The sequence below is a fragment of the Cervus elaphus genome, chromosome 11 (genome assembly GCF_910594005.1).
Source record: "Cervus elaphus chromosome 11, mCerEla1.1, whole genome shotgun sequence".
NCBI lineage: Eukaryota > Metazoa > Chordata > Mammalia > Artiodactyla > Cervidae > Cervus > Cervus elaphus.
The window spans coordinates 8,639,863-8,658,379 of NC_057825.1; the positions used below are offsets into that span (position 1 = coordinate 8,639,863).

General features: G+C 56.6%; 1 protein-coding gene across 1 annotated transcript in view; it reads left to right on the forward strand.

Annotated features, from left to right (window-relative positions):
• NIBAN2 (niban apoptosis regulator 2) overlaps positions 1-18,517 on the forward strand; it is a 53,162-nt gene that overhangs the window by 27,856 nt on the left and 6,789 nt on the right. The window contains exons 2-6 of the mRNA XM_043916807.1: positions 4,845-4,975; positions 8,338-8,466; positions 11,412-11,517; positions 12,655-12,822; positions 18,180-18,295. Of these exons, the coding sequence (XP_043772742.1) occupies positions 4,845-4,975; positions 8,338-8,466; positions 11,412-11,517; positions 12,655-12,822; positions 18,180-18,295 (650 nt within the window). The remainder of the gene's footprint in view (positions 1-4,844; positions 4,976-8,337; positions 8,467-11,411; positions 11,518-12,654; positions 12,823-18,179; positions 18,296-18,517) is intronic.

Genomic DNA, 18,517 nt, shown 5'->3' on the forward strand with positions numbered 1-18,517 from the left:
TTCTCGTCTTTAGATCGACGTGCCCTCCTCGAAGATGGATTTTCCTGCTATTATCTAAATAAAATAGAGCTGTAACACTGATTTATTTAAGAGCTATAACACGGTCTGTCCAAGACCCGAGAGCTGTGACCCTCCAAGGGGGCTTCAATGTCCGTCACTCCAAATTTTTGTTGTGACGACACAAAGAACTGAGGAACATACACTCGCCTGACAGAATCCTCCAGGCAAGAATACTGGAGTGGGTTGCCATTCCCTTCTCCAGGTGATCTTCCCAACCCAGGGATCAAAGCCGGGTCTCCTTCATGGCAGGTGGATTCTTTATCACTGAGTGATTGGAGAAGCCCTTTGGGGCGATGAGACCCCGAATCCCTGGCCTGTGGTGTCTCCAGAAGCTGTGGGGGGAGAGCAGGAAGAGCTGGTGCAGGCAGGTGTGGAGGAGAGAGGGACGCCTCAGGTCTCGGGGACCACTCGCAGACACCAGGAAGGGCCACCGCGTCATAAAACCCTCTGGCGACTCCAGGGAGCTCACCGCTGCAGGGGGGCAAGGAGAGAGAGAGGGTGCAGTGCTGAGTGGGTCTTACAGGGAGGGGGCTGCCCAGGCTGTGACCCCCCTACCCCCGCTGGAGCTCAGCAGGCAGGAGGAGCCTTCTCCAGGGCCGGGATGCCTACCTACATGCTCTTCCAGCCGCATCCAGCTGGAGGGGCTGCTGGGGACACTTTTCAGGACTCTTTCCTGGGAGCTGTTTGTCCCTGGAGGGGACTGGACCCCCTGCCCCACCTTCCTCCCTGAGGTCTTTCCAGCCTCGACACCTCGCCCCCAACTCCTCATCCTCTGCAGCAGCACGTGGCAGTTCCTCCAAGTTGTCTTAGGACATCTCTCAGGAACGGGCTTCCGGGCTGCCAAGAAGCCATCCCGCAGCCCTCTTCCCCTTCGGTCTTCCCTTTCCAGAGCCCCCTTTGCTGCCAGACTTCAGCTGAGCCCCCCAGTTCCCTGGCACTGTGTCGGGACCCTCCTGCTAGTCCCTGACCTCTTGCCCAGCACGGTCCGCAGCCCCCCGGGATATGGCCCAGAGTGGGCACTCAGTAACTGCTTGGGTCAGCTCCTGCCTGTGCCAGGCGCCCCCCACCCCCCGGGGTTTGTACTCAGTCCTTAGAGACCAGCCTCCCTCCATCTCCCCATCCATTCGGCTCCCAAGTTGGGGAGCAGATTTGGACCACTGAGAGATCCCACGTTCTCTGGTCTGTTTGCTTCTGGAATCTCAGGTAGCAAAGAATTTATCTGAAAACAGGTCCAGGTGTGTACGGTTCTCGAGTTCCAGTGGCAAGGCACGTCTGTCATTGCAGCTGGGTGAAATGGGGCCCAGGGCCCGTGGGGTCGTCTTCTCCTTCCCTCTGAGTGGAGTGAGACACCCCTCGTTTCTGCCTGTGCCCTCTCCCCTCTCCGCCCTCTGCCAGGTGACTTCTCTGCCCCCGCTGCTCGTGCCCTCCCCTCCTGGACTCTGGTCCCACAGCCTCACTTGGATAACTGCATCCCAGCGCGAGAGATGAATTTCCTTCTTCCCCCTACTCTGCCCCTCTCAGCTCCAGCGCTTCAGGGCTCACCTTTGCCTTCTGGCTCCATCTGGGTCACCTCATTCTCTTTTTCACTTCTTGGCTTCCTCTCCAACCCACAGCCCCACCTGACGTGGGCCTCGATGCCCCTTGAAAGGGTGATTCCTGGGCCTTCTCCTGGCTGGGCCCTCCCCTTCCTGTCATCCCCAGTCCAGCCTGGGGCCTTCTGCACCCAACCATTCCCTGCCTGGATGTGATGTCTGGGCTTTGCTGACCCGGCAGCTGGGAGCATGCTATGAGTCAGGCAGACCTGGGTTTGAGTTCCTGGCACAGGATGGGAGTTTCCTCCTGGGGGTGTCTCCCTGAGGGTCAGGGCAGTTCCTGGCCCCTCTGGATATGATGCTGTATCAGGCTGGGTGCGCCAGGGCTGAGGCAGGCATCCTGGAGCCGTGGCTGGAGGACCCTTGAGATCCGAGGGCCAAACCTACCCATCCTGCCTGTTGGGAAAGTGCCTACTGGGTGTCTGTCTGTTGAGGCAGGGTTGGGACCATAGCCTGCGCTGGAGGCTGAGAACCTGGTTCTCCTGTCCTGGGTCTGCCACCCTCCTGATCCCTAAAATGGGCAAACCATAGCACCAACTCCCTAGGGTTTTCATGACGATTCTTTGGGGTCATGCATGTAAACCTTCCCACCCCATCGACAGGGGTTAACACTTAATAAAAGGGAGCGACTATGATGATGACTACATGTTTTATCGATATTATTGTTGTCTGCTCTCCTTTGTTGTTCAGTCACTCAGTCATGTCCAACTCTTTGCGAGCCCATGGACTGCAGCACGCCAGGTTTCCCTGTCCTTCACCATCTCCTGGAGTTTGCTCAAACTCATGTCCATTGAGTCGATGATGCCATCCAATCATCTCATCCTCTGTTGTCCCCTTCTTCTCCTGCCCTCAATCTTTCCCAGTATCAGGGTCTTTTCTAATGAGTCAGCTCTTTGCATCAGATGGCCAAATTACTGGAACTTCAGTTTCAGCATCAGTCCTTCCAATGAATATTCAAGACTGATTTCCTTTAGGATGGACTGGTTTGATCTTGCAGTCCAAGGGACTCTCAAGAGTCTTCTCCAGCACCACACTTCAAAAGCATCAATTTTTCAGCACTCAGCCTTCTTTACGGTCCAACTCTCACATCTGTTGTACATGACTACTGAAAAAACCATAGCTCTGACTACATGGACCTTTGTCTGCGATCCTATTTTCTCTATTTGGCCCCAGTTCATCACCCCATCTCTTCCCCCACCACCCCCTCCCACCTCATCATTTTTTCAGAACAATTCTCGTGGCCTTTGAGAGAGTTCTGGTTGTTTATGGTTTTTAAAAAATAGGCATTCAAAGCAAATTCCTCATTTGTTCTCCCCTTCCTCCCCTGAAAACAGAATCTGAACAGACATGAGCTTGTTCCAGGAAGGGAAGCACAGGCCTGTGAAGAGGGACCCATGGGCTGAGCTGCCTCTGGAAGGGGTGGGAGGAGTGGGTCTGCCACACACCCTTGGTGTGGGGTGTGGCACCCCCTCTCAGCCTTCTTCCCCAGCCACCACCTCCTGCCTGGGCTCCAGGACTGCATTCCAGCGGTCTCGCTCACTATCTGTATGACCTTGTGTCAGTGACTTAACCTCTTTGAGTCTCAATGTTCTCCTCCGTAATGCGGATAACACCAACCATACCCCATAGAGCTATTGTATGCAAGCTAAGTCACTTCAGTCACGTCTGACTCTTTGCAACCCCTTTGGACTATGGCCTGCCAGGGTCCTCTGTCCCTGGGATTCTCCAGGCAAGAATACTGGAGTGGGTTGTCATGCCCTCCTCCATGGGATCTTCCTGACCCAGGGATTGAACCTGTGTCTCCTGTGAGTCCTGCATTGCAGGCAGATTCTTTACTACTGAGCCACCAGGGAAGTGTCATAGAGCTATTGAGAGAATTAAATGAAGCTCTGTCCTTGCTGGGTGCTTTTGCTATCTAGGGACCAGCCGTGGGAGGGATGGCGTCATGTCGGCCACTTTTCATTTGAGAAAGGACCAGGTCTTTGGAACCTTGAGTCCGAGACTGTTAGAGGTGGTGGGGCCTGTCCATGATTGAGTTGGTCCTCCCAGTGTACAGCGGAAACTGCACAGCGGGCCAGCACAGACCCCAAGTCCAGCTACTTAGGACGGGGAAGTCTTGCCTAAGGAGGAGTCCTCTTGGTGTGGGTCATGACCCTCTCTGGACCTCAGTTTATTAATCTGTCAATGGGGAGGCCTGGGCAGCGAGTGCTGGGCCTGCTTTTGCACCCTGGGGCATCCCCTTCTCTGTTTAAAATCTGCTTTAGCAAGAGAGAGGCCAATAGCCAGTGACTGCAAAGTGGTAGTTAGTCCGGTAGATGAGTTCATTTTAGAATGTTGATTTTTTTTTTTTTATTGTAAAAAGAGTCATGCTCATAAAATAATTCAAATGCTAAACAAATGAATAAAGCAGAACCTGAAACCCGCCCTCTGCTTCTCATTCCCACGCTCAAATGTGCCGCCCTTAACAGCCTGGAGTGCTGCCTCCTGGACCTCTTCTTTGAGGTCCTCAAGCGTAAATAAATCACATGCACCTACAGGAATAATCTTAAATGCGATGCTGTTCAACATGGGAGCCTGCAGAGCTCCTGATGCGGCAGAGTGCGGACACCTTCCTTTTGTTACATGTACGGAGGTCCCCTTCATCTTCTGCCTGACCTGAGTGAACTGTTGGGTATTGAATCATTCCCCCCCCGACCCCCGTGTACAATTGGCTTGCTTCTGGCAAGTTCTGGTGCATTCTGCGGGCTGGATCCCTACAGGAGCAAGGGCACGCGTGCACACGACCACCCTCCCCATCCAAACACGCAGTCCCATCTTGCCACTCCCCCAGCTCTGGTTAAAGTGCCTGTTCTCTGCGTCCCAGCTGGTCTGATGGGGAAAAGGAAATCTTCCGTTTGCCTTCATTTGCTGGCTGGCGAGACTGAGCTTCTCTTCACTTGTCTGTTGGTCTCTTGCGTCTCTGTTGGCTTCACCGTCACGGTCATCGCCCCTTCTCCCGCCCAGAAGCTCGCCCAGCCGTGTGTGGGAAAGGCCCCACCCTGGCCAGAAATGCAACGCAGATGCGCCTGCAGAGCCCGTGTGGACCGTTTTAGGAGCTGGGATTTGGGGCAAGGCGGATGCCCCTCCCTGGCTCAGGTCACTGCCGGGAAGCAGTCATGCCAGCCTCACAGCCTGTTTGTCCTTCCCTTTCAGAGAAGACCGGGAAGATCCTGACGGAGTTCCTCCGATTCTACGAAGACCAGTATGGCGTGGCCCTCTTCAACAGCATGCGGCACGAGATCGAGGGCACTGGGTTGCCGCAGGCCCAGCTGCTCTGGCGCAAGGTGAGAGGTGCTGGGCAGGGGCGGGGCGGCCTCCGAGGGCCTGGGCAAGGATCCTTCCCTCTCTGGGCCTCGGTTTCCCGCGGTTGCTGGATGGTCTCTGAGGGCCCCACCCCGGCTTCTGAATAGGGAGGTGACCTGGTGGTGGCATCGAGGCCCCTGTGGGCGCCTCCTCCCCAGGCCAGCCCCTCCTCCTACTGGGCTGGGGCTCTGAGTCATCTTGACAGGCCTGGTCCAAGCCCAGCTCCTCCTGTTAGAGTCTACGCACCCTCGAGCTAATGACCTCACCTCGTGGGGCCTCAGTTTACTCACCTGTGAATGGGGATGGGCACACCTCCCGCGCCAGGTGGCCGTGAGGATTAAAGATCTGTGGGCCGGGTGCCTGGGGCTGGACAGATGCTTGGCTGATGTGTCATCATTTCTGGCCTTGTCATTACTCCTCTTACCAGTGGTAGGGTTATGTTTGCACAGTAAAGGTTTGTCCAGGTTTGCCTGCTCACCACTGAGGGGTCAGAATGGGCCAGAGGAGGCTAGTAGAGCCTCCCAGGGACGGGATCCTGTGGTCACCCCTGGCATCAGGGTGGGAATGGCACTGAGGAAGTGAGGAGTTGAGCACTTGGGGAGAGAAGCCAGGCCTTGCTGTTTCTGGGGTGCTGCAGTGGGCCCTTGTCTGGGTGGTCTGGGAGGGCTTCCCGGAAGAAGGGCCATCTCAGCTAAAGACCTTATGGGAGAAGGAATATCAGACCCAGGCAGTGACATGTGCAGAGGCCCAGAGGTGAGCCCATGGCTTGCTTGGGATGGTGGAGGGCAGGACTCAAGCCAGGTTCCAGATTCCTGACTTGGTTCCTCTTTCTGCCTTGACCCCCAGTCTGCCTGGGTGGAGGGAAGGTCAGTGCTGTGTGTCAGAGCGTCACCTGTCACTTTGATTTGGGGCCCAGGAAAATCTGTCTGGTCTCCTGATGTCATGGCAACCTCCTGACCTTTTTCAGCAGAGGGCAGCTGTGGCCTGGCCTGGGTGTCTGGCAGGGGCACACCTATGTGATAGCAGAGAGGGCTTTGGACCCACCTCAGGGAGCTGCTTCCTGTGGGCTGCTCCCCTATTTGAAAGGAAATGTCACAGGCAGCCTGAATTCCAACAACCCAAGACAGGAGCGGGGTCACCTGATGCACTCAGCATTTATCCTGCATGAGAAACGCCTTTCACACTCATCAGGTTGAGTGTTCATGGTCAGAAAACAGACGCAACATGTCAGCAGGAAGAGTAATATGAAATCACCCACAGTTTCAGAAGAGGAGGGATTTTGGGTCCCATTCACCACTCAGGAAACTGACCATCATGAGGCTAAGTCATGGTAACAATGATAATAGAAATCATTATCATTATCATCATCACATAAATTGTTTTTGTTAGAAATAATACTACTATTAATATAATAATAGTAGTGATAAAAACAACAGTTCTTCTGTGCGGGTGCTGCATCCAGCTGGCATGACATGGCTCAGAGGGACTGTGATTATGACCCGGCGCCCCTCCCAGAGGTGGACACCGGGGCTCGGGGAGGGAGAGTTGCTTGTCCAGGCTCCCGAGGCGTAGGCTGTCGGAGCCTGGGGGCCTGTGCTCTCACGGTCCCTCGAAGATGCCCGTCGGCGGCAGAAGAGAGCTTTGCAGAGTCCAAAATATTTGGCCTGGGCTGTCTCCTGGGTTCCGCTTCCTGCAGACCTTCCAGTGGAAACACGACTCTGCCATTTGAAAGTCTTAAAAATAAAACCCAAACCCACATCTGAAAAGCAATCAACCAGCCATTACGGGCTGTCCAGGATCTGAGGGTGGACTTTAGGGGGCAGGGTGCCGAGCCCCACTCACCCGGGAAAGCCTGAGCCCTGGGTTCCGGCTCTAAGCCAGAGTGGCGGCTGCAGACGAGGGAGAACAAGGGTCTGCCCGGGGTGTCTGGAGAGCTCTTTGTGCGCTTTCTTTCTAGCGGAGACGGGAACTCAGGAGCTGGGGTGAGAGTAGGCCCCAGTCTAAATATAGACCACGCAGCCCAGGGGAAAGCCCACTGTCGTGGTGGGGAGGGGGTGCCTGGTGGGGGGGGGAACCATTTTCTTTTCCTGTAAATATTTTTGTCCCTGGGTAGGAAGCAGTCTTCGGGGTCCTATTGTTTGAGTACAATGGGCCCTCATTTTCCAGGAATGTTTTGGCATTTCCCCTCGAAGAGTGGCAGGGAGGTTGCTGGGGAGAAGAGGCCCGGTGAGGAGACAGGCCTGGGGGTGGGGGGTGCCTTGGGAGGGGCCGCTCACCTCTGAGTGCAGTTGCAGAGCTCGGAAGCTAGGAGAGGTTAGGCACCAGTCAAATTACACCTTCTCCCTTTATTACACAGGATACGTGTTGCTTTTTGCAGAAGGCCCCGTATTTGTTTTAGAGCTGACGGAGGCCTCTGAGAGACAGGAACCCTTGACTCCCGCGCTCCTCCCACCCAGGAGCAGGGCTGTTCCCTCTTGGCTTCCTGTTATCTCCTTTCCAGAAGTCTGTTTACTCTCCCTTCCCCCTCCCCAAATGTCAGTCTGAGGAGCCGGGAGACTGACGCAGACAGAACCCCAGCAGTGGTCACGGCAGCTCCTGTGTATTGGACTGCCTGCCCGGTGCCGACTGCCTGCATGATCCCTGCCCCTGTCGTGGGGGCTGTCACGGTCCCATTTTACAGATGAGGAAACTGAGGCTCAGAGAGGTGATGGGGCAGGCCTGAAGTCACACCGAGCCTGTAGTAGAGTCGAAGCTAAGGCTTTGCGGGGAGGTCTCGGTGTTTCTGCTGCCCACGCTGGCCCCGAGTCTGCCAGGGTGTTTGTCAGACAGGAACCCTTTGGGCTGAAGTCCCCTCCTCCCCAATCCGGGTTCGTGGAGGCCATCTTGTCACCTGTCAGAGCTGGGGAGGCTCTATGGCACCACCTTGGTCAAGTTTGTGTTGCCCTGAGGGGAAACAGGCTCAGAGCAGGAAGAGAGATGTGCTCAGGTGCCCGGCCTGTCCCCTCTGGCCGGAGTGACCGTGGCAGTCCCACTGCAGGGGGAATGGATGGGGACGCAGCCTGCTTCGGGCTCTGGAGACCTTCCCGAGGAGGCCACTGTGTCTGCCTGGGGCCAGGACGGGGTGGGGTCCTGGCTGGCTCCCCTGTCACAGTGCCTGGCCTGGGTTCTAGTCCCAGCATCACCATGCCTCTGGCTGGACCTGGAGTGTAGAGGGGACTTCGCTGCTCCCCAGCCTCATTTTCCCCATCTGCTAAATGGGTGTGACGCCACGCTGCCTCAGAGGCCTCGGTGAGGAGTGAGATCAGGGCACCCAGCCTCACTCCCCGCCCCTCACTGCCCACAGGTGCCCCTGGAGGAGCGCATCATCTTCTCGGGGAACCTCTTCCAGTACCAGGAGGACAACAAGAAGTGGAGGAACCGCTTCAGCCTCGTGCCACACAACTATGGGCTGGTGCTTTACGAGAACAAAGTGGTGAGGCTCCCCCCAGGCCTCCCAGGCCTGGCCCAGCGCTTCTTTCACGTCCCCACAGCTCCCTACTCTGTGATTGTTAATGCTACACGCCCCCTGACTCCTGAACGTGAGACCCCACATCTCCACCCTCAGCCGGCCACCCGCACCCGCCTTGCAGTCACCAGGGCCAAAGCCAAACCTTAGCATCTTTCCCCTCACCCTTTCCCGCCTGCCCAAAGCTGGGCGCCCCCTCTCAGTGGCATTTCACCCATCCAGGCACCCAGCTCGCTGGGGGTCCCCTTTCACTCTGCCTCTCCCCCGCAGAAGCAGCCCGTTACTGGCTCCGGGCCACCCCCACGGCCCTCCCAATCTCTCCATATCCAGGGCCCTCCTCCCCCATCAGCCCCCTTCCTGCCTTGGGCTTCCACAGCCACAGCAAACTGGCCATTCCCCTGCCTCAGAGCACCCTGGGTGCTGGTCCTGTCTTTTTTCCTTCCTAATGCCTCTGCTTGCAACTCCCTGCCCTGAAGCAGGGAAGCGGGGGGATGACTGTCCTTTTTTTCAAAATTTATTTATTTTTGGTCGCATTAGGTCTTTGTTGCTGTGTGTGGGCTTTTTTCTCGTTGTGGTCCTCGGGCTTCTCGTTCCAGTGGCTCCTCTTGTTGCAGAACACAGGCTCTGGGGTGCTCAGGCTCAGTTGCCCAGCAGCAGGTGGAATCTTCCTGGACCAGGAACCAAACCCACGTCCCCTGCATTGGCAGGTGGATTCTTAACCACTGGACCACCGGTCTGGGGATGAGTGTCCTTTGCCTTGGGCCCTCAGGGAGGTCCCACCTGGTTGAACCACAGACCCAACTTCTTCTGCCACACATTCCTCTAGAGCAGCCAAAGGGCAGGCTTGAGCACTCTGTTTTGAGGCAAATCAGTGTTGTTGTTCAGTCGCTCAGTCGTGTCCAACTCTTTGTGACCTCATGGGACTGCAGCCACCAGGCTCCTCTGGCCTCCACTATCTCCTGGAGTTTGCTCCAATTCACGTCCACTGAGTTGGTGATGCTATCTAAGCATTTCATCATCTGCCACCCCCTTCTGCTCTTGCCTTCAGTCTTTCCCAACTTTGGGGTTTTTCCAGTGAGTCGGCTCTTCACATCAGGTGGCCGAAGTATTGGAGCTTCAGTTTCAGCATCAGTCCTTCCGGTGAATATTCAGGGTTGATTCCCTTTAGGGTTGACTGGTTTGATCTCTTTGCAGTAGAGTAACAGAAGCAGAGTCAGGAGCAACCGATGCCTCAGGGCAGCAGTTCTCAGTGCACAGAATCACCTGGAAGGCTGGTGTAAAAACAGGTTGCTGCCTGTGGCTGATTCATGTTGATGTTTGACAGAAAACAACAAAATCCTGTAAAGCAATTATCCTTCAATTAAAAAATAAATTCCAAAAGAAATGAAAACAAACAAACAAACAAACATACCAGGTTGCTGGGCCTACCCTCAATTTGATTCAGGTCTGCAGTGGGGCTAAGAATATGCATTTCTGACAAGTTCTTATGTGACTTTAATGCTGCTCATCAGGGACCACTTTGAAAATCATTGCCTCGGAGGTTTCTGCCGCTCTCAAGAGATACGTTGAGTGGTGACACCTAGTGGCAGGCTGCAGTATGGCAGCCCTGCTGTATGAGCGCCGCCTCAGAACTATTTTTTCTTCCCACTGGTGTAAGAAAGCAGCTGCTGTTCAGTCGCTCAGTCGTGTCCGATTCTTTGTGGCCCCATGGACTGCAGTGTGCCAGGCCTCCCTGTCCTCTACTATCTCCTGGAGTTTGCCCAAGTTCATGTCCATTGAATCAATGGTGCCATCCAACTGTCTCATCCTCTGTCACCCCCTTCTCCTGCCTTCAGTCTTTCCCAGCATCAGGGTCTTTTCCAGTGAGTCGGCCCTTTGCATCTGCTGGCCAAAGTATTGAAGCTTCAGCATCAGTCCTTCCAATGAATATATTATTCTCCTCCCAAGCGGCCTTGTGTGGTGCTCAGGACCTAGAAGTTAGTGGACAGTTCAGGGTAATCAAAGACCCTGGGCTCTAGAGGCTGACAGGCCAGGTTCACGTCCTAGGTCACAGTTATGTGACCCTGGGGCTCGTAATGGTGCCCACCTCTGGATTGTGACAATTCTGTGAAATGAAGCATTTGGGGCCCAAAGCACAGTACCTGGTAGGTAACGAACACTAGGCTAGTGATAACTGCTCCTTGTAGAGGCAGTTGTAGCAGTGGTGATAATATTAGGATGGCCAAAAAGTTTTTTTCAGGTTTTTTTCCCATAAGATGTTATGGAAAACCCCAAATGAACTTTTTGACAAACCCAGCCATAATCACATCAGCAGTGCTTCCTGACCCTTGCTGTAGCAGGCACTGTGCTGAATGTTACCCAGTTATCTCCCTGGGTCCTTAGGGAGCCCTGTGAGGTAGGAACTATTATCAACCTGGTTTTATAGATGAGGAAACTAAAGCATGTTGTTGTTACTTAGTTGCTAAGTGGTGCATAGCCTGCCAGGCTCCTCTGTCCATGGGATTCTCCAGGCAGGAATCCTGGAATGGGTTGCCATTTCCTTCTCCAGGGGAATCTTCCTGACCCAGGGATTGAACTGGCGTCTCCTGCATTGGCAGGTGGATTCTTTACCCCTGAGCCACCAGGGACGCCCAAACTAAAGCGCAAGAGGTGTTATCCTCAACATCACACACGTAGTACTTAGTGAAGCCAGGATTCGAGCCCCGAGCCTGGGTCCTGCTCAGGACACCATGTTGCCTCTAGTCACAATGACGGTCAAACTCCTTCCTCTCTCTTCTCTTCCCCTACCCCTCCTCCTCCCTGTCTTGGGCAGGGAACACTGAGTGGGGCCCTGGAGCCAGGTACAGACATTGGGTTTGGGCTTGGCCATACCTGTAGCTGCCTCCACCATCTCTCTTGCCTCCTCCCCCCAGGCTTATGAGCGGCAGATCCCACCCCGAGCGGTCATCAACAGTGCGGGCTACAAAATCCTCACCTCCTTGGACCAGTACCTGGAGCTCGTTGGCAACTCTTTACCAGGTAAAGGGACCACCCATCCCAGGCCAAGTGCCCAGGGATTTGGCCGGAGAGGGTGGGGGGCATCCCTGGTTTTGGAACTCCAAGCTCCATGTCCAGCAGCTGGGCTAGAGCTGGTGGCAAGCGCCCAGCACAACCTGAACCTCCAAGGGGAGGCCTGAGAGGGGTTTGCCTGAAGTCACCCAGTGAATTGGGGCCGCACCAGTGTGAGTCCCACCCAGCCCCCACTTCCTGAGCTCATTCTGTACCCTGCTCCTTCCCTGGGGCCCTGAGAGGTTCTGGGAGAAGATGATCCAGGTGCCCCCCTTGGTAAACCACTGAGTCAACACTGCATTTGTGGGGAGCCATCCCAGGCGACCCCACCCCATCAGAGACACCCAGAAACTTTCTTGGGATCACGTCCGCCTCTTAGCTGATCCCAAGGAGACCAAGGGGTAGTGAGATACCCCTGTGTGGGACTTGGTGATTGAGGACTCAGCTGGAGTTTGATTTTCCTGGATTCCAGCCCTTGCACTGGGAGGGCTGACCTTGGGGTGTTGTGGAGACCCCACGAGGTGCTCTGTGTGTGTTGAGCCCAGCACAGGGACCCAGAGCCAGGACCCAAAGAAGAACTGCCATTGTTCTGTTATTAACAGGAGTGACCAGGTCACAGCCCAGGACCACTTATCTCTCTGGATCTCGAATATCCATGAGGACAAAACACAGAGAGAGAAATCCCCTTTTATTTACTCTGTATCCCCTGCCCCCACGCCTCCCTCCTACTTTGGACATTTAAGCCACCCTTTGGCTTCTGCAGCTGAAATTTGAAGGGAAACCCAAGACAGTAATGCTTGGCCCTTGACCCTGAGGGCTCCAATCCTGTGTTACTTGTGCCTCCTGCACAGAGTTTGGAACCTGACCCCAGGGAAGTGGACGCATTACTAACTCAAAGAATTGGTGCTGGGGGGTTGGGGGAGGCAGGCCTTCTCTTAGCCAAGCTGTGGAGCCTGAGGGAAGCAGCCTCCTCACTGACTCTGGTCATTCCGGGACAGGCCAGCCCTCTCTGGTCCTGGAGGGGCAGGGCGAGGGGTCAGCTGCTGGCCATCCTCTGGCCAAGGGAAGCCACAGAGGGCAGCCGCTCAGCGGGTGCTGTCTCCACAGGGACCACACCGAAATCGGGCTCCGCCCCCATCCTCAAGTGCCCCACGCAGTTCCCACTCATCCTCTGGCATCCTTCGGCGCGTCACTACTACTTTTGCATGATGACGGAAGCCGAGCAGGACAAGTGGCAGGCCGTCCTGCAGGACTGTGTCCGACACTGCAACAACGGTGAGCTGTCCCCTTGAGGCCCGGGGAGCTGGGAGCGGGGTTACCGGGCACCTTGCTGAGTGGTGACACCTAGTGGCCGACTGTGGTGTGGCCCCCCTGCTCTGTGAGCCATTTTCCTTTTCCTTCTGGGGTTTTAGAAACCATGGTCAGTTCAGTTCAGTTCACTCGCTCAGTCACGTCTGACTCTTTGCGATCTCATGGACTGCAGCACGCCAGGCCTCCTGTCCATCACCAACTCCTGGAGTTTACTCAAACCCATGTCCATTGAGTCGGTGATGCCATCCAACCATCTCATCCTCTGTCATCCCCTTCTCCTCCCACCTTCAATCTTTCCCAGCATCAGGGTCTTTTCCAATGAGTCAGTTCTTTGCATCAGGTGGCCAAAGTATTGGAGTTTCAGCTTCAACATCAGTCCTTCCAATGAACACCCAGGACTGATCTCCTTTAGGATGGACTGGTTGGATCTCCTTGCAGTCCAAGGGACTCTCAAGAGTCTTTTCCAACACCACCATTCAAAAGCATCAGTTCTTCGGCACTCAGCTTTCTTTATAGTCCAACTCTCACATCCATACATGACCACTGGGAAAACCATAGCCTTGCCTAGATGGACCTTTTGCCCTTAATGTCTCTGGTGGCTCAGTTGGGAAGGAATCTTCCTCCAATACAGGAGACCCAGGTTCAATCCCCGGGTGGGGAAGATCCCCTAGAGAAGGAAATGACAACCCACTCCAGTATTCTTGCCTGGAAAATCCCATGGACAGAGGAGCCTGAAGGGCTACAGTCTGTAGAGTTACAAAGAGTCAGACGTGACTTAGCAACTGAACCACCAACCACCACTTTTCCTTCTGGTTTTTGGAAACCATTGTCATGCTGTCCTTAACCCTCTCCTTTGATGAAGACTGTTCTGTGATGCTGAGAAAAAAATATAGGAAATTGTTTCCAGAGGGATGCGGTTGTTGAGCTCCTGAATCACAGAATAAAAACCCTGATTCTGCCACTTTCCAGCAACATGATCTTAGGAGATCAACTTACCTCTGGGAGCCTCTGTAAAATGGGGATAATATCTTCTCCTGTATCTGAGAGGGTTTGGGAGGATTCACAGTTCTTGGTAAAGATTTTTTTATGGTGTCATTTCTTTCTTATCACTGATCTGCCTGGTAGTATAGGAACTTCCCTTCCTCCCTCAGGGCCTTGTTCTCGTCTGTGAAGTTACAAGGTCTCTTCCGGCTCACTTATTCATTCAACAAACCTTTCAGTGTTTCTCTGAGCCAGACCCAGGGCTGGGTGCTGAGAATGCAACAGGGAAGCAAGACCTGGTCCCTACCCACTCCCTGCCGGCAGCCTGGGGGCAGGGGGGACAGATGTTAAACAGATGAGGACACCAGGGGGTGATGAGTCAGGACTGTGCTAGGTGTTGGCTGGGAGCCCCCCAGGGAGCTTGGAGGGTGTGTATATACTGGGGGGTTGCTGAGCTTGTATGGGGGGAGGGGTTGATGAGGGCGGCATCCTCGAGGAGGCAATGGTTCAGCTGAGACCTGAAGGATGCATAATTCTAGAACGGAGGGAGGCGTGTTCCAGACAGAGGTCACAGTGAGCATGAAGGGAGGCCTGGCATGGGGGCAGTTTAGAGGAGGACGCATGAAGGCCTGAACTTGGGAGGGGGTGCCCGGAAATGGGACTGGCGGGGCACTGGGGTCAGGTCTGGAGGGCCTCATGAGGCTCAGAGGAGTTTGATTAGAAAGGCTTAATTGTTTCTTGGTGGGAGGGTTGGAAGATGAGGGGCTTTCTGCCCCTGGGGGAGGAACAGCCCTGTCTTGGACCCTGAACTTCCCTCCTGGTGACTGGGTCCGCCTCCGCCCCGTCCCTGCTCTACCCTCCCTGGCTGCCGGCGCACCTCGGGCACAGCTCCACTTGGAGGCCGGACCATGGGCACCCACGCCGAGAGGCAGGATGTGCAGAGACTTGGCTCACCCCACCTGTCCTCTGTCCTCTGTCCTCTCCACTCTCCAGGGCCGCCTCTGCCCCGGCTGGAATCTGCTGGGCGGCAGGAACCAGGGCTTCAGTCAGGCCAACCCCTGCCGCCCACAAAGGGCCTCCTGTTTCCAGGTCCCTGGGGGCTGAGGGGCCAGGACTGGGCAGGGCGATCTGGGCTCTGACCGCCTGGCCCGGGGTACCTTTTCTCCCTTCCTCCTCCCCACTCCCTCCCTCCCCTTCATCCCTGGCCCAGGCCCCCTCGGTCTCCAGGTTTCCAAGGCTAATGGCAGACCTGGCCAGGTGACCCCAGGCCAGGCTGGGTGGGGACCGACCAGCAGGGAGAAGAGCGCCATTCATTTCCCCACGTGCACAATGGCGGTTGTGATCAACTAGATTGCTAGATTATGGGGATTAATCAAGGGGCGGGTCCTGGGTAGAGCTCTTGGCCCTGTGCCTGGCACATAGTGAGCGCTCAGCTGGGAGGCTGATGGGGTGGGTGTGGGTCCATGGGCAGGCGGGGAGGCCGGGGAGAGCTGCTGGGGCCGGGTGGGGAGCAGGGGCGTCCCGCAACTCCGTGTCAGGAGCTGACGGGGCGGTTTCAGAGGATCCTCCCCCGCCCCCCACCCGCCCCAGAACTGTGGGAAAGTTCTCAGCTTCCTTGGAGGCTGGGTCTGGAATTTGTGGGGCCTGGAATTGCTCATTCCGGGGGCTGCCAGGAAGTGGAGGGGGGAGGAGGCCAAGCTGGGTGGACGCCAGCTCGTCCAGGGTCCCCCTCACATCCTGCATTCCTGGAGCAGCTGGGGGCAGCAGGGGCGCTGAGCTGGGCTTCGGGGTGGGCCGGGGGTGCCGAGGTCAAGGCCTCTTCCTGTCTGCCCACCGTCCCCCCCTCCTCTGCGGGACTGAGGAGTGCCGCTTCCTTTCTCAGCCTGACCCCGAGGACCCCACGGGCAGGCGGGAAGGCTCCAGGTCTTGCTAGAGTCTCTGGGCCCGGGTTCCAGCCTGGGGCAGCCACCCTCTAGCGACTGTGTGACTACCTCCCCGTGCCTTGAGAGCTGCCGGCCCCTCTGAGAGCTGCGTGCGGGAACGCATGTGGGGTCTCGGCCTCAGCCTGCTGGGGGCTGCCGTGACAAAGGGCCACAGCCTGGGTGGCTTCAACAGTAGAAGTTAGCTTTTGCACAGTTCTGGACCCTGGAAGCCCCGCATCCAGGTGTCAGCCGGGTTGTTTTCTTCTGAGTCTCCTTGACCAGCAGGCAGCCAGCGTCTCCCTGGGGTCCTCGCATAGTCCCTGCTCTGTGTATGCCCTGTTTCTTTGTCCAGATTTCTTCTTATAAGGACACCAGTCATATCAGATCAGGGCCCGGCCTAATCCCCTCCTTTTAACTTAATTACCTAAGTCCTGGGCTTCTCAGGGGGCGCTAGTGGTAAAGAACCCTCCTGCCAATGCAGGAGATGCAAGAGATGTAGGTTCAATCCCTGGGTTGGGAAGGTCCCCTGGAGGAGGAAATGGCAACCCACTCCAATATTCTTGCCTGGAGAAGCCCATGGACAGAGGAGCCTGGGGTCATGCAGAGTCGGACACGACTGAAGTGACTGAGCACGCACACGCATGCACCTAAGTTTCCTCATCCAGACACGTCCCCTTCTGAGCAGCTGGGGGTCAGGACTTCATCGCAGCACTTTGTCAGGACATGAGTCAGTCCCCAGCAGCCAGGCTCGGGGGGAGGGTTTGGGAGGGGCCACCCTCACTTTTGACCCAGCCCCTCGGCGTGCCGAGAAGGGATGTCATGAGGGTCTGAGGCTGCACGTCTGACCCGCCAGAGCCTGGGATTTCAGCTGCCTCCTTGCCGCTGCCCAGCCCATCCTGCCACCTGGAAAGCAGCCCCTGCCCAGCACGCCCGGCTTGCTGTCTGCAGAATGCAAATGTCCATGCACGAGTGAGGCTGCGTGTATAACACACAGCCAGATTTTCTAGGCAAAACCTCGTCTCTGGGAGACAGTGTCCCCTTCCGTAATTAACCCTGCTTCCTCCCCCGGCCCAGCTGGGCAGCACCCACCCCAGGGCTCGGTGGGACCCTCCTGGATGCAGGTTCTGAAATGCTCGCGGCCCCGTCCCAGTCCTGGGAGCTGCTACTGCCAGGCTGGGTTCCGGGCCCGTTTGTCCACTGCTGAGCCCCGCTCCAACCCTGAATGGCAGTGATTCGTGGGTCACCCGGATGGTGGGAGGAGAGGCCCTCTCCACGCCAGAGAGGGGCTTTTTCTCTGTGGGGGTGACTCAGCCCATAGTCATCACAGTGGGAGCTGGGATTTTAGAGGCCCCGGCTGCTCCTTGGCTCTGGAGACACAGCGGTCAGAGGCACAAGGCCAGGCGGGGGGTTGCCCGCTGCCAGGCTCCGAGGTGTTTAACCACGTCTTCCTGAAGTCGGATGTTGCAACTTCCTGTAGCCTGCCTCCCCAGCACCCAGGCGGAGGTCCACATCTTGTTCAGCAACCCTCTGGTCAGCACGGGGGAGGTGGGCAAACTCCTCTGGGCCCCCTCTGCCACCTCCTCTAACAAAAGCAGTGGAATGGTGTTCCCAGTCTCCCGGGTGCGCAGTGGTGGGCACGGTGGCCCCAGGGCCCCAGGAGCCGGTCGGGGCTGCAGTTCCTGACACAGAGAGTGCCCACCAGGCCTGCAGCCGGACCCTGGCCTTCCCAGTCCGCACTGTGGTCCCTGCAGCCCCTCCATGGGTGTGTGAGGCCAGGCTGGTCATTGCTCCCACTGTTCAGAAGGGAACATTGAGGCCCTTTAGGGTTTGATGATCTTCCACAGGGCTTGGCAAATGACAGCCAGGGAACCAAACTGGGCCCATCACCTGTCTGAGTAAATCCAGCTTTATTGGCCCATTCGTTCACACCCTGTCTGCGCTTTCCTGCTACAGCAGTGGGTGGAATGGCTGGGGCGGAGGTCACCAGCCTGCAAAGCAGAGCACATTTACCATCTGGCCCTCTATGGGGGGAGTGTGCAGGCCCCTGATGGAAGGAGGGTCTCTGTGCACCCCCTCTGCTGTGTTTCGAGGCCTCTCCTGGTTGGGGGGAGGGTGGGCTCCCCCAGTGGTCCTGACTCTGTCACTCGCTGGCCTTGGCCCCTCAGCAGTGGCCTCACCCTGGAGCCTGATTCTTCATCTGTGAAAGCAGAAGCAATGACAGCGCCCACGTCTTGGGCCGGTGGGAGGGTTTAAGGCGATGAGGAGGGGACGAAGGAGGATGTCTTGCTGCTGCTGGTGGATTGTCACTGCTGTTAACTGTCACTGCGACCTCTCCCGTCGCCGTTACTACAAGAGCGGTGGGGGCCTCGGGCGGGGGCCATCCTGCCAACCTCCTCCCTCCGTCCCTGTCCCGGGCAGGGATCCCAGAAGACTCCAAGGTGGAGGGCCCCGCGTTCACAGACGCCATCCGCATGTACCGCCAGTCCAAGGAGCTGTACGGCACCTGGGAGATGCTGTGTGGGAACGAGGTGCAGGTGAGGCCGGGGAGGCTGCGGAAGTCCACCCGGGGCCCAGGGCTGGACTGCGCACGCCAGCGGGGTCCCGGGGTACTGGCTGCAGGTTTGGACCCAGATGGTAAGCTGGGGAGGATGGGGGGAGGCTGAGGTGGGCCACACAGATGGTTATTTTTGTTCAGTTGTTACCCAAGCACCAACCCTGGACTAGGGGCTGGTGCCGCTGAGAATAAGAGGGGTACA